Source organism: Dromaius novaehollandiae, chromosome 7 (assembly GCF_036370855.1).
Source record: "Dromaius novaehollandiae isolate bDroNov1 chromosome 7, bDroNov1.hap1, whole genome shotgun sequence".
NCBI lineage: Eukaryota > Metazoa > Chordata > Aves > Casuariiformes > Dromaiidae > Dromaius > Dromaius novaehollandiae.
Genome location: NC_088104.1, coordinates 9,109,667 through 9,124,055, shown reverse-complemented (window position 1 = coordinate 9,124,055; position 14,389 = coordinate 9,109,667). Strand labels below are relative to the sequence as shown.

General features: G+C 36.6%; 2 protein-coding genes across 2 annotated transcripts in view; one reads left to right on the top strand and one right to left on the bottom strand.

Moving 5' to 3' along the window:
• The window catches only part of GPR39 (G protein-coupled receptor 39), an 81,049-nt gene extending 79,847 nt beyond the window's left edge, over positions 1 to 1,202 (top strand). The window contains exon 2 of the mRNA XM_026097132.2: positions 691 to 1,202. Within this exon, the coding sequence (XP_025952917.2) occupies positions 691 to 1,202 (512 nt within the window). The remainder of the gene's footprint in view (positions 1 to 690) is intronic.
• LYPD1 (LY6/PLAUR domain containing 1) overlaps positions 16 to 14,389 on the bottom strand; it is a 17,831-nt gene continuing 3,457 nt past the window's right edge. Inside the window, exon 3 of the mRNA XM_064514636.1 lies at positions 16 to 1,795. Coding sequence (XP_064370706.1) covers positions 1,560 to 1,795 — 236 coding nt within the window. The 3' untranslated portion in view covers positions 16 to 1,559. The remainder of the gene's footprint in view (positions 1,796 to 14,389) is intronic.

The window sequence follows — 14,389 nt, the reverse complement described above, 5'->3', positions numbered from 1 at the left end:
CAAAATGGTCAGATACCACATTTTTAAGCATACTTTATAATTTAAAACTGATTACACTTCCATGACTAGGCTTAGGTTTTTCTCATTTACATTCATAATTTAATTCCACTGGAATTTGATTTTTAAGAAAGCCCAACATATCTTAATTACCATAAAAAGATCCATACATATTTTACTTAAAAATATCTTCTGTAAGAGGAAAGTTACCAAAAATAACACCAAATATATTATTATGCATACTTTTTTTTTTTTGTAAAGTACAAACAAGAATCTGATCTCTTCTGGGTATTGCCTGATCTAATATGGCTATAGGTTGCTATTCATTTTTGTTTGTTTTTTTAAAATAAAGGGAAAAACAAAAGAAAGGCAAAAACACAAAACAAAGTAAAAATCCATTCTTTCCAAAGATAAAAGTAGCAATGAAAGAACAAACTGAAAATTAATAAATGATGGTAGGTACAAAAAAACCACTATCCAAGCACTATGTAGTCTTTATCAGAGCATATGCTGCACTGACCTTGAAACAGTTATTAAAAACAAACAAAAAAATGCTACTGGCAGAAAAAGCTGTCAAGGAAAACACTGAAAAATTGGTACTATTTCCTAACAAGTAAGTGCAGAACTGATGCATCATAATTTACGAATTTTTTTCCGCATGTGCACACTCTTTCTTCCTCTTTTTGTACCCAGGACTGATTGTTGCAACCCTGGCAATATGCTGGATGCCAAACCAGGTCAGAAGGATCATGGCTGCTGTTAAGCCGAAGCAGGACTGGACGGTCCCCTACTTCCGAGCGTATATCACTCTTCTTCCCATCGCTAACACCTTCTTCTACCTGAGCTCGGTGGTGAACCCCCTGCTGTACAACGTCTCGTCGCAGCAGTTCCGCAGCGTCTTCCTGCAGGTCCTCCGCTGCCACCTGACACTCAAGCACGCCAACAAGGAGAAGCTTTGGAGGGCCAATCTCAACTCCAGAGCCAGCAGCGGCCGGTCTCTAAGCCCGCTGATCTTCAGAGCGTCGAAGCGCGCTTCTTTTACAAAGAGCACTAACAAAGTTTTCTTAAGCACTTTTCAGACTGAAACCAGGCCTGACTGCAGTTTGCAGAAACCGAGTCTTGAACAGCTGGAGCCCAACTTGGAAGTAATACCACTAGAGACTAGCTTAGATGCACAAAATGGCCTTTGTGAACATGAAATATGACTTTGTAAAGCAAAGTTAATGATTAGCAGTGAACTTAAAAATACAGAAATTGAAATGACTGAGAAACTGACTACATCTTAAACATAATATCACAGATAGATTTGTTTCCAAATATGCAAAAAGAGCAGGCGTTCTGTATGCTGCTGTTGGGATTTTTTATTTTTAAGTGCACACTGGAAATTCAATCTGCTAACTGCATTCATTAGCTGCCAGAAATATCAGCCCCTGTCTTCCCAAAACCACTGAACTTCCTCTCTTTTGATAGGGATTTGGAAGCAAATAGAAAATAATTGCAGTGTCTTTGAAGAAAGAAGGAGATAGAACAACCTCTGTCAGAGCAAAAACTTTGCTCAAAGTTTAGCAATACAAAGACAAAAGAGCCAATTTAAGGAGCAGAATTGTGGTTATCACCCGTGCCCTAGGCGCCACGCCAGAATTGCCTCTCTTCTTAGGCCGGGGCCCATTGCAGAGCGGAGTGTTGCAGCAGCTGATACAAACAGAGTTCACTTTCCCGGGAGAACAAAAAGACTGGTATCCAGCGGACGCAATCAGACATGCTGCTGAAGATGCGCAGGATTTGCGATACATGATTCCTGTGACACAGAACAAACATTACTTAGCTTGATATAAACGTGTTTTTCTTTACAATAGGATTCATGTTTGAATACTACTGGGTATTTCAGAAAACCAGTTTATGTTTTCATAGTAATCCTGGCAATTTAGCCACATGCCTTAGTTATAATATGACTAAAAGCTCTGCCCTGCTAGAAGAATCACTCTGGTTTCAATTTTTTTTTTTTTTTTTTTTTTTTTTTTTTAAAGTCTGGTTGCAACCAAAACAATTCACACACCTTATATCACACCATGTATTTTATAACCAGAAATTTTTATCTTTTGGAATAACCTGCTTAAATAACTAAAACTAAAATGGAATTAGTTTGAAAATGAGTTTGGTTTCTGTTGCTGAACATGTCTGAGTTGTCTTAAGGTATGTCTACATAATTAGTTTTCTATGCTGTTAATTTATATTTTGAGGGTTTTTTTTCCCCTTGTTCCTTTGCCACAGAGACAAGTAACCAAGAGTAAAAGGAAAATGACTATTAGCAAAACGTAAAACAAAAGAAAAAACTTGAAGGAATAACACTTTTCCAGGAAATGTCAGTTCTTGCCATCTTTGGAGTTCAAAAAAGTACCCTCAATAACAAAAATTTCCATCAGGACAGAAACAGCTTTTTTAAGTTGAAAGTATCCCTTTTAAAATCAAATTTCTCAAATGGTTTTCACCTGATGCACACAGCTGTTATTTTAAAGTGTTTCGTAAAGGCTGTAAAATACAGTTGTATTTTCCCCTTCCCCATGGGAACTAGCTGTGGCAGTTCCACCTGCCATTACTCTCAAATTTTCCTGAAAGTGATACACTAGAAACTGGGTGTTGGAAAATGGTACATAACACATACATATGTAGTGGACATTTGCCCATATTACTTTGGGGGACACAAAAAGAGGTAAATATTTCTACAGATAATAACAAAACTTTTGAGAATCCATGTTCTAGAGCAATAGTGATTTTTCCTTCTAAAGGACACGGCAGCAGGACTCCCATGAAAAATAATGTCTCTATATCCTGAAGCATAGTTCCACCAAGTTTTTAAATACACAGTTATAAAGACTTTTTTAGAGGGAATGAGGTAGGACTATGACCTGTAAGTACTGAACTTATAGTACATGCTTGTATTTGTTAAATCCCCAGGGACCTAGGAAGTAAGCATTATAGCACCTACAGAGTCTAGTAGATATTTCTACAGCAGCAACTGCCACTGCACTACTAATGGCCGTGTACAGCAGCAGAACACTGCTTATTTGGTTTACACTCAGAAAGAAAGGTTTCCTGGCTTCAGATGACTTTAACTAAAGCAATTCTTTTATACTGCAATTATATATATGCAATTCTTTTATACACAACACTTCTACCATAGCAGCAATGCAGGGGCTTCCTTGTTTTATGTTCTCCCTCCCCCCAAAACCTGAACTCTGAAATGTATTTTAAAGCTATTTGTCTAGTTAAAACTTATGAAAAGACTCCCTAAAGTCAACGTTAAATCTTCCTCTGACTCCAGTGAGCTTCAATCAATCAACACAGCCGGGGGAGTCTTTTCTCAAGAAGGAGGAACAGCTACGGACTGTTCTAACCTCAACAGCAGAGGCACGCAGATCAAGAGGCACAATCTTAAGTTTGCAGAAAGAAGAGCATGCTGTCTCTCCTGACAAACCACTGCTGTCAAGGGGCCTCAACCATGTTGCCACTGATAGGTTTACGACACTGAACTCCCAGCTTCTGTTTCCCACAAAGATCTAGTCCTTTGGCCATGCTTCTTCTCCAGTCTTCCAAGGACAGAAGCAAATGTGACCCTTCCCACAGCTAGCACTAGATTTTTACCTTCCCTTACTTTTGTACGCCATCAAACTAAGCGTAGTGATCATTTTTCCATCGCTAATCCAGCACACCTCCTCATTGTATGGAGTCCTTCCTGCACGTACAGACACCTAGCTCAAGCCTTCCTCAGTCTTCCTTATGAACAGCAGTGAATCTAGATATTCCCCTCAAGCAACAAGCCTCTGAGATGCTTTTGACATTGGTGGATTATAGATGACTTTCTTCCTAAAATTTCTTAATTAATCTTAATAGGATTCTTGCAAGCTCCTGTTCACAATTTGTACTAATAAGTGATTTATTAGTTTAGGCTCCTGAAGTATCATATACTTCATAATACTCCTTTAGAAGAAGAGGCTGGAATTGTTTGCAGTGCTGCAAACAATTAGATAATGCCCTCTGAGGCACACGTTTAACCAAAGAACTCTAGACCGCTCCTAGGAAAATCAGAGTCCTGCAGCTTAACTCCACCTGTTTACAACGGCTTTCTGCTCGCCAGGATAAGTTCCACCGAATAATCCTGAGCTCCTTGAGAAATCAAAATGCAATATTCTTTTACAGACTGGAATTTTATAACTTCAGCATTATAGTTTCATGCACAGATGGACCGTGGTCATGCCTAAATAGAAAGAATAACCTGACAAGTAATAAAATCCCATTGTGAGGCTTCTCCGGTGGCTTTTCTGTAAATATTTCTTCCACTAGGAAATTCCACTCCCAAATGATTATTTATTCCCATTCCCAGCTGCAGTAATCTGAATTGTAATAAGATTCTTCACATAATTAAAAAAAAATCAGCACTTTTATCAGGTTTGTGATAGCTACTTGGCTAAAGACATGCTCTCCACATCCAAGAGGCTTTTTTTCTGTAAGTACTGATGGATCCTTTTGAGCTTGCAAATCAGCTGCCATTATACACCAATTACGTTTCCAAGATTATGAGAACCATCACTTATGAACTATATTTGATCAGGATAAAAAGGCTGTGCTTTTTTTTTTTTTTTTTCCTCCCTATAACTTTGCTATTTCTTTATGGCAAGATATAATGAAGAGAGGCATACAAAATTAATAGAAAAAACAGAATGTTATCACCAGAAGAGCATCTTATTTATTTTTAAAACACATCAGCCATGATTCCACATGTTTCTACTGTGAGTGTCAAAAAGGCGTGACACTCCAAATAGTATGAATTAAATAGTCAGAAGACCACTCAAACCTTCTTCCCACCCTCCTGGGATTCTAGTGTAATTGTGGAAGGAAATTAGTACAAGTGATGACCACGATTCAATGCCAGGGCAGTACTCGCCTTGCTCCAATAAACAGGTTAATATACCCTACTTACTGCAGGTCACTTGCTGAGTTCAGCTGGGGGACTAGACAGCAGCATCCTTTCTGGATTTTCTATCTCTAGAAGATAATTCCTTGTATGTCTCAGGGATGTCTTTCTGCAGCTTAAGACTCCTTGCTTAAGTGATAGAGAGGGAAGTGGTTTATTGTACTGCTGAGCCAGTTCCGAAATTATTTTTGAGATCTTCCTGAACTATTTGCCACTAGCAGACCGAACTGCAGGCAACGCTTCAAAGTGGTTATCTGCCTCATAAGGCACATACTGTAGATGTAACTGCTAATTACTGGATGTTCTTGCTTGTGCAAGCAACTTGATATATTCATTAATGCATCACCTAGAAATATAGTTGCCAAACTTTCTCGGGAGCTTTTCTTCTACCTCAGTTTGTTCCAAGCTGCTTGCTAGGTAAGGAGACTATACACTTTACACTATGATTTTATTGGGACAGAAGTAGTCCCACCTCTCTACCCTCAGCTAGTACTTTTACTGCCCAATCTCTTGATGGATGAGTACCAAATAAATAATTTAGCCTTTTTCACTGATTCAGCAGAGCCCTGACAGGAATGTGGGTTATGCCTATGTGTAGGTACTGTAAAGAAGTTTTACTATGAAGTCCTTTCTACCAATTGCTTTTTCTTCATTTTGACCCCAGATTTGTGGGGTTGGCTGAGGATGTAGTTCAAATACTAGTACTTTTAAAAAGAAAGGGGATTAGACAAAGGTAGGGCATCTGTGTGAAAGTACAGTAGTATTCTACCCACTTCTTCTTCCCCATGCGTCTAGTATAAGTACATTATTAAAAAGCTTTGGGCTTAAAACAAGCATTGAAAATTTACTCCTAAACTGAGCAACTTGGCCATCCTTACACCTCTCTCTGTCCCATTTGTGATCAAACAGTCAGAGCATCAAGGCCTACAAAATGCTATTTCTGCAGGACTTCTGCCTCATTCCATAGAATGAAATGCTGAAGGTATAAATCTTGAGGCTTTTCTATTAAAAAAAAAAAAAAATTAGCCTAGAGCCATTCCACACATAGAAACCAGAACTGCCAAACTCCAAATCTCTGCTTAGCCACTGTCTACTCCTGTGCATCTAAACTCTTGCAATCACTTTTAGCCATGCAGATGCATTCAGTCTTGACAGCAATGAACAATTCATGCTATAATTTATTCAAACCCCAAACCTACGACTTCTTCCATCTACCCTGTTTGCAGAGCCCAGTACATTCTCCATGCATTGAGTAACAGCTTGTTACTAGAACAACCAAAAAAAAAAAAAAAAAAAAAAAAGTGACACCGCAGATACTTCTTACCCTGTGCATATACAGAAAGCACTACCAAATCCAGCCTGTTTTTCCTACTGCTTGAAAAGGGCCTTATTAAGCACTTCAAATTCTTCTGGTTATAGCAGGTAGAGAAAAGAGAGCAAGTGTAAGCATGACTCCTAAGTCAATGATCTGATTACCACAGTAGATGTTCTTTTGGGTTCACTTTATGACCCAATTATTCTTGAACTGTTTTCTGCAATGGTACACCTCAACAGGAGACTGCAGCTCTCTGTCTCACCCTAAAATAGTCTGTGGCCTCATGGCTGCAAAACTCTTAGTTGTAAGTTTGACTCCCCTCAAGAAGAGGATGCAGCTTAGCCCAACACTAACTTTCAGGCCAAATGCTCTGTCTAGTGGCCTATGTGACTGATACCTCCATTTAAATATAACAAATAAATAAGCTTTTGCTAAGATATTTCACGCATTTCCAATTTTGCAGACATACATTGAATCAGATTTGCTTTTCGTAATTCATTCCACAGATAACTGCTCTTGCAAAGTCTTTGGCATGTAGTCTGAGCACACCTGTTGCATCAAACCTTTCAACATCAGAAGAAAGTCTGCTGTCTAACTAGGGTCCAGAAAGTAGGCATACTTGAGCAGTCACAAAACAGCCTTGTCAAGACTGGAATGCAAGCTGTGGATATGCACAAAGGCATAGCTTTAGGCTTGTAGCAAACTTTAAAATACAAAAGTAAGAAAGCTAGCCAGTAGATCAATGCAAGTTTTCAGGATTACAGTTGTCAATTTTGGCAGAATTTGTGCATTAAAGTCTTTTAGATTTGGTGCTTATTCAATGAGAGCATTAGACAGTTCAGTGTGTGCCTTCCACTTCTGTTATATGGTGCTTCTTATCTTCCACTACAGATGACCATTTCTGTTCAAAAAAGGACATTATACTGCTCACAAATCACTGTCACTTAGGGAATTCCAGTGAGCAAAGACCAGGATGTATTTTTATAACTTAACTGAATGTGACCTGATGCCAGGCTCTTGGGAAAGAGCCCTGTTTTGGAGGCCTGTGCTGTAGGACAAGCTGCTGCAGTTGCTGCTGTTGTGCAGGCTTTTCTGGGCTTCTCGGTCAGAAGCAATAACAGCTCCTAGATCTGGCTATACCCTGCTGATTTAGTGCTTGCTACACAAACACTTCTTGCCCATCTCCTTCAAGCAAAAGGAAGAAAGCATGCCAACAGGTGACAGTTTTAGACCACATAGGATGAAAGGTAAAAGCATAATTCATGGAAAGATTTATTTTGCTGAATATCCTCCTAATTGGCTTATTTTGCTAGATCTACAAGTACCTTGCAGGGAATTCTGCAAGGCGCCTACAGGTGAGACAATGGACTAGAGCCTAAGTTTCTATGGATTACTTCTTGGTCCATTTGTGGCCCATGTGGGGCTTCCATCCCCGTCCTCCCTGCTTATATTTCCTCAGAAAATTGTTATGTATCTGTTATGTTTCTGTTGCAATTCACAGTGTAGAACACAACCCATGTGAAAGATGTAATAGCTGTCCTAACTTTAGTATGCTTTCATGATTTGCTTGTTTCGGATGTTATTTTAATGTTCTACATAAAAACGAGACTAAGTGCCATATGTATGAATTGATACTTCATCTTTGTTAGAATACCCTGACTAGTTCCATTTATCTTGTTTCACTGAACTTTTCAATTTTCAAGTCTTGGTAAGTCTGCAGGTTTTCCTTTTTGATGTGCTTAGACTTGATGGCTTGTCTGTCTATCCATATTTTCATTGTAGTTTCAATAATATATGTCATTCTTTATTTCTTGTCCTAAACTCTGTAACTTGCTAACCCTCCACTGTCCTAAACTCTGTAACTTGCTAACCTTCCACTTGAGTGAAATACAGTACCCATTAGGAGTTATAAAAACTCTTTTTGTGATGTCTGCTAAAATATAAAATAAGAACTTATTCCAAGGCTAGAACACTAGCTAAACATTTAATATCCTTTTCTGAGGTATATAAAATATACAACATGATTATGTTCAGATTTTACTATATCAATAACATTAAAAAAAAAAAAAAAAAATCAGGCTGCAAGCCAGACAAACAGGTTTATCAGTTCTGGTTTTTAGTTTACTTGTTAGGTTCTAGTATGGCTTCGACCAACTAGGTGCACTTCTGTAACGTATCTTTTTATGCCTTTAGCAGTTTGGCTATGATAATGATCTGTTCCTTAGCTAGTACCTGTTTACATACATCATTATGCAGTGACAGTATGCAACAAGTCCTATTGGGATTTGCCCTCTCTCTTCTGCAAGAAAGTGATTATAAACATTTTATCCAATAAGCTCCTAAATATCTTAGAAAGTGACTAAATGTCAAAAGGAATAATTCCTCTTACATGATGCTTCCAGAAGTAGCCATGTTTTTAGTCAAATCTTGTTTATATTGGTTTAAAATATAAATTAGGCTTTCTCAACACAAATCCTTTGATGTAAGATTATAAATGCACTGTTTAAAAAAAAAGTTTAAGCCAGTGTAAAGTGTAACTGCATCCAACTATGTCCTCTATGTATCATTTTACACTAATACTTCCCCGTACTTCAACATTATCTCTGGAGCTCATCAGTCATTTAAATAATTTGCACGTTGCTAAAAATTCTCATAAAATTTACTGATTGCTTTCTAAACAGCTAATTAACAAATAAGCAACAATGAACAGTGTTTTCTACATAGAAACTGAGGCACACAAATTAAGTGACCTGAGATCTATTGCTAAGCTACATCACAGACTTCCTGATTTTGAATCCTGTGTTTTAGGACCACAGCTATTTCATCCCTATCTCCTCTCTTTGATGCATTCAGTAGACGAGATGAAAGCATATCCATGCAATTAGGCTCTAATGGAGTATATAATTCTAGAAAAAAACCCCAACAACCCTACCTTGTCATATTAGCATATTTTCTTCATAAATCTCTATGAAAATCTACTCAGTATGATCACAACAACTCCATATACTTGTCACTTTTTAAAAATTGCGTTTTTGCAGAAACTAATAGACAATGCAAGACTGGCTTCAGCACTCTTCTTCTGACCCTAACTGCCATGACATCTTGCAGAAATTAAGTTGTCTTAGAAAACTGGACAATTGCTGTACAATAGTGTGTACAGCACCCTGTTGTTGATGAAAAGGGTTTGGATTACCATGATATCTCTTCATAATGTTGAAGAATGAAGCATCAAGTCATACCTGCTAATTCTCGTACTGGAAATCAGAAGAAAAACTGCATTGTTAGTAATGTGAACAGCATGAAGAAGTCTATGTTACTGCTTGCAGCATCACAAAACACAAGCGAAGCATTAAACTGCTTAAAAAGGCATAGAATAAGAAAATTAAGTACAGCTGCTAATGCTGGTATTATCAGACAATTTTCTTTATGGCTACAGAAGGCTACAAACTAAAAGTCAAACTCAACATTTACCTGCATGTCTAATTCTCTTGTTTTCTACTATCCTTACCCATTTCTCTGCTCACTAATGTGGACTGACAGCCAAGCAGGAAAACACACATCCTTTCAAGCAAAGCTGGTTCACAGTGTTTCATCATCTGTGCTTTCCTGTTACAAAGATAGGTGAATGCCTTGGACATCAAGATCAAAATTCACTTTATTTTCTAGCAAGAGAGTTGAACTTAGACTTAACATTCAGTACCAGGTATTAGTGTTTTTCTTGGCATAATCATATCTGCGGAAATGAATTGGGAAGCCAGAGTCCTTATGCCTTTACAAGTGATAAAATGCTATACCCTTGTAGCAAGTCCCATAAATAATTTTACACATGATAGTCTTGTTGCAGCCTACTAATTAATATTCTTACCAAGTTCAGTGGAATGGCTTGCATGTTTAAGCCTGCGTGCCAGTATCTTTGAGGCCCACACAGCTTTTATAGTACTTTTCATTTAAAAATCTTAACTTATTTTTATGCTTACCATTTTATTGCCTGGTCAACTTCAGAACAAGATTACTTGCTTTTTATATTACTTTTTCTTTCACGTTGAAAGAATCATTGGTAATTTGGCAAAAGAGGTTATCTCAAGTTTTCCAACAAATATCCAGACTACAAAGGGAAAACTGAGGTGAAAATGATTTTGATTTAATTAAAATATACTTGCTAATGTTTTGATAATGTCTCTAGCTATGGCAAGATATGGTCAGGTCACAGAGAACAGTCTTTGGAAATGCAGATTCATTGTGTGTGAAACACAAAGGACAATATAGACAGTCTTAAAGGAGGTTTAAGAGACAACTGGCTGTGGGCACTATCCCTGCAAAATACATTTGTATACCTTTGATACAAGTCCAAGAAATGGAAAAACATAAAAAGCTATTGCCCATGTCCTGTGAGAAATGAAATTCACTGGACCAGATATCACAACTTCCTTACAATAATACAGCCCTTCATCACTTCTGCATTTAGATCTTTGTCATGACTTTCAAGTCATAAACTGCATGAAGTCAACTGTTAATGCCACTGTTGCTTTTCTGCATTTAAAGGTGCTCAGAACAGCAATCTATTACATACTGTCCATAATTTCACCTTAGCTAATGCATTTAATTCAGTTCATCCCCTATTTGTTTGGAAGTTTTGTGAGCAACACAAAGTTTGGAAGCAATTTATTAGTAAGAAAATATGCTCTACAGCTTGGCATCTGAAAATAGTTTCTAAACAGTAATATATCCACAGGTCCAAGTTTTCAGCATACAGTGAAAATTAATGACATATATCATAAGTCTTTTATTCACACTAGCATCAAAAATGAACTGCCTGAGTATTGGTTACTATGTCTTCATTTCACTGGGCACCTGACAGTGAAAAATACAATGCTATTTGTAATCACTGTCACATGCCAAGCTTTTTTTAAAAAAAAAATTGGCAATAGATATCTATTGTGTTATGCTCTACTTTGATTAAAAAAAAAAAAAAACCAAAAAGCCCACACACCGAACAACCCCCTTCTCCCCCTAAATTTTAATAGACTTTGACCAAAAGAAACAGTATCAAGGAAAAAAAAAAGATATCCACAGCAGGCTTGGTGGATGTTTCTTACTGTTTGTAAATGGATACTGAGGATACAGCTACTACCTATAAAACTTTAATGCCTACAGTAATTCTAAAGACATTAAACTTTGTTTGCTGTTTTAATCATTTTGTCAAGTAATGTACACCAGAGTATAATTTCCCCTTGATGCTAGTGTGCAATTAGTATTAGTACTAATGGAGGGTATACATGTAAACAGAGAAGAATGAAGAATATGTGCTCCTGTAATCCTTAGCAGTCATATATGAAGCAACTTGAGCTTCAAAAAAAAAGAAAAAAAAAGAGGTAATGAATTTTATATAGAGCAAATCGTGGCACAACTTAGATGCTGCTTTGCTCTGCCTGATAAAACAAATAACTAGGAAATCAGTACTCAAAAGAGTCTTAAAATAAAGGCAAAAAAGCACTATTAAAATTCACCATTGAGACTATCATCCTGTTCCTGATGTTCCTATGCACTGCTTTTAAGTGTACAATTACAGTAATTGCTTTAATTACATTGAGGATTTTATACAATGTGAATACATGACAAAGGCCATGGTAAACCAAATAAATAAGGGAAGTTTCTTATTGCAGATTAATAGAAATAGTAAGATTCCTTTGCAATTCAATTGCAAAGGAAAATTCATAAACAATCTTAGTTTTATATAGAAAGACATTTTAAAATATCAATCTTGCTATCATGGAAACTTTTTTCCCCACAAAGATGAAAATACTTTATAAAAGTAAGTTCACAACTACGTTAGAGGGAGATAACCAGAGAATGAAACATACTGTTTAAAATGTTTACATGGACACATTTACTTAAACTGAGGTCTCTGAAATTTGCCTTTGCTAACTTTCTGCTTTGATTCTCTCACCTTCCATATTTATCAATATGTTTTCTATGATATATATATATAAACCATATAAATCATATATGTATATGTATCATATATGTATCATCAGGATGTTTCATCTGATCCCAATACACAGTGGGATTTTTTTTGTTCCTATGTTCACTCTAAAAAGCAGCAGCACTGAAGTTTCAGAATGGAAAGTTCACAGAGGGGAAGGAGACAGGCAACTGGGACAAGGAAATCTGCCATTTGTATCTCCACAAAGTATTTTCAAGAGGTATTTTTATAAATAAGAGTTCTGGTCCTTCATCAAACATTTCATTTACATAAACAATTTTCAAAGACCTGATTATTTAGCTGCAGCATGAACTAAAAATGCATCGCTTGCGTTAGTTTCTATGGGACTAAAATTATTTGGTGTAGTCTTCAATGCCACTTGCCATGCTAACCATTCTTCCCGATAAAGGAAGAAAGCAGTGATGTTTTTTAAAGATTAAACTAACAAATTACATTGTAAGATGTTGCATCACAGGCAAAATATTGTCCTTCTGTATCTCCCACTGGTACAGAATGTTAGTATAACTGCATAAAACTTATTCTAGCAAAATTTTTAAGCTCTACTTAGAGTGAGGAAAAGGAATATTTTGTCACTGACCTGACAAAGTCTCCAATTCTGTGTACTGATAGATCCCCAAAGTGCAGCTGAAGTGTAAATTGCCATAACAAACTGCATGTGTGCAGGGGAGGCAGAATTGTACTAGTTCCACATAATCACTTAGCCAGATACATGCCTAAGTACTTCTCATTTCTCAGTTCATTTTCTTTTAAGCTGTGCAATGGAGCTAGTTTCTATCTGGTATTACAAACAGCTGGGATAACATGCCTGCTGATCTCATTCAAAATATTAATGACTAATACCTGCATTCTTGGCTACTCACATCAGGGATTGTCACTATAACAGTTGCTTTCTAATGTGGGTTAGTAACATTTCTACTCTGCTGGAATTTCTCACCTGAAGCTGAAATGTATTTCCTAAGACTGACTCTCCATAAAATGTGATAACGTTCTGAGACAACATAGCGATGTTTGAAGCACTAATCCTAATTCTACAGTAACTGAAAAGAAGTGGTTTGCTTAGCTACGGTCAGGCATAAGGAACTATTTACAACATAAATGAAAAAAGCTGCGTATAGTTCTCCACTGAACCATTTATAGAAAATTTAATATAGAAATGAAGCTGAATTTAGAGCTGTCATTGCACAAACACATGAACACTGACAAACAGACAAGAAAAAAAGTCACTGGCTACACACTGGTTTCTGTACTGTAGGCACACCACAGAATGTAAATCAGTGACCCCCTTCATTGCAAAACAGGCAAATAGATTAATGTATACTGCAAAGGACTGGAGACTAGATCAATGAGGTTACTGATTCAGATCATGAACTTTATCTCAATATACTGCATTTAACTTTTAAATAAGGTTTAGGAGAACTTGTAACATTTTGCTCACTGACACAGCTATATTTTATTAAGGGCAAAAATGGGTTAGTCTATAAAAATTAAATTATATTCCTTTGACTGTATCTAGTCAAGAGGAAAAAGCTCTAATTATGAGATTGTACTGTCAAATAAATGCAAATTCACATCTTTCATATTCTAGGTTAAAAATTCAAACTCAAGTCTATTATAAATTAAAATCAATATTTGAAACACTCCAGCTTTCAGCAATAAGCAACAACCAAAACAACAACCAAGTTATGAAATGTACTGGTAGAAGCAGAATGAATTATTAAATAAAATTTGTGAGAGTAAGGCATTTAAATTACACACATTTAAATATCAATTAGGAAAAAAAAACAATAAAGGATGATGAACTGAATCATCTGTGTTTTACAACCAAGCCTCTCTAGGATTGACTGAGGGTAGGAGAGAAACTAAGTTTGCAATGTAAATTTCACTCGATTTGAAATAGTTAAGTTAAAAATTTAAATTTATTCTCTAGCTGGAATTTACAGTCTCTCAGCTTAAAATGAATAAGAACTGCATTTACAGAATTAAATTAAATAAAAGAGAACAGTACTACCTGCTATGCACAGCAAGATAGTTGTCTCCTAAAGGGAAGAATCCAAATAGCAGCCCAGAGCCAATACAAAAGTTGCACGTCAAAAAAAGAGAG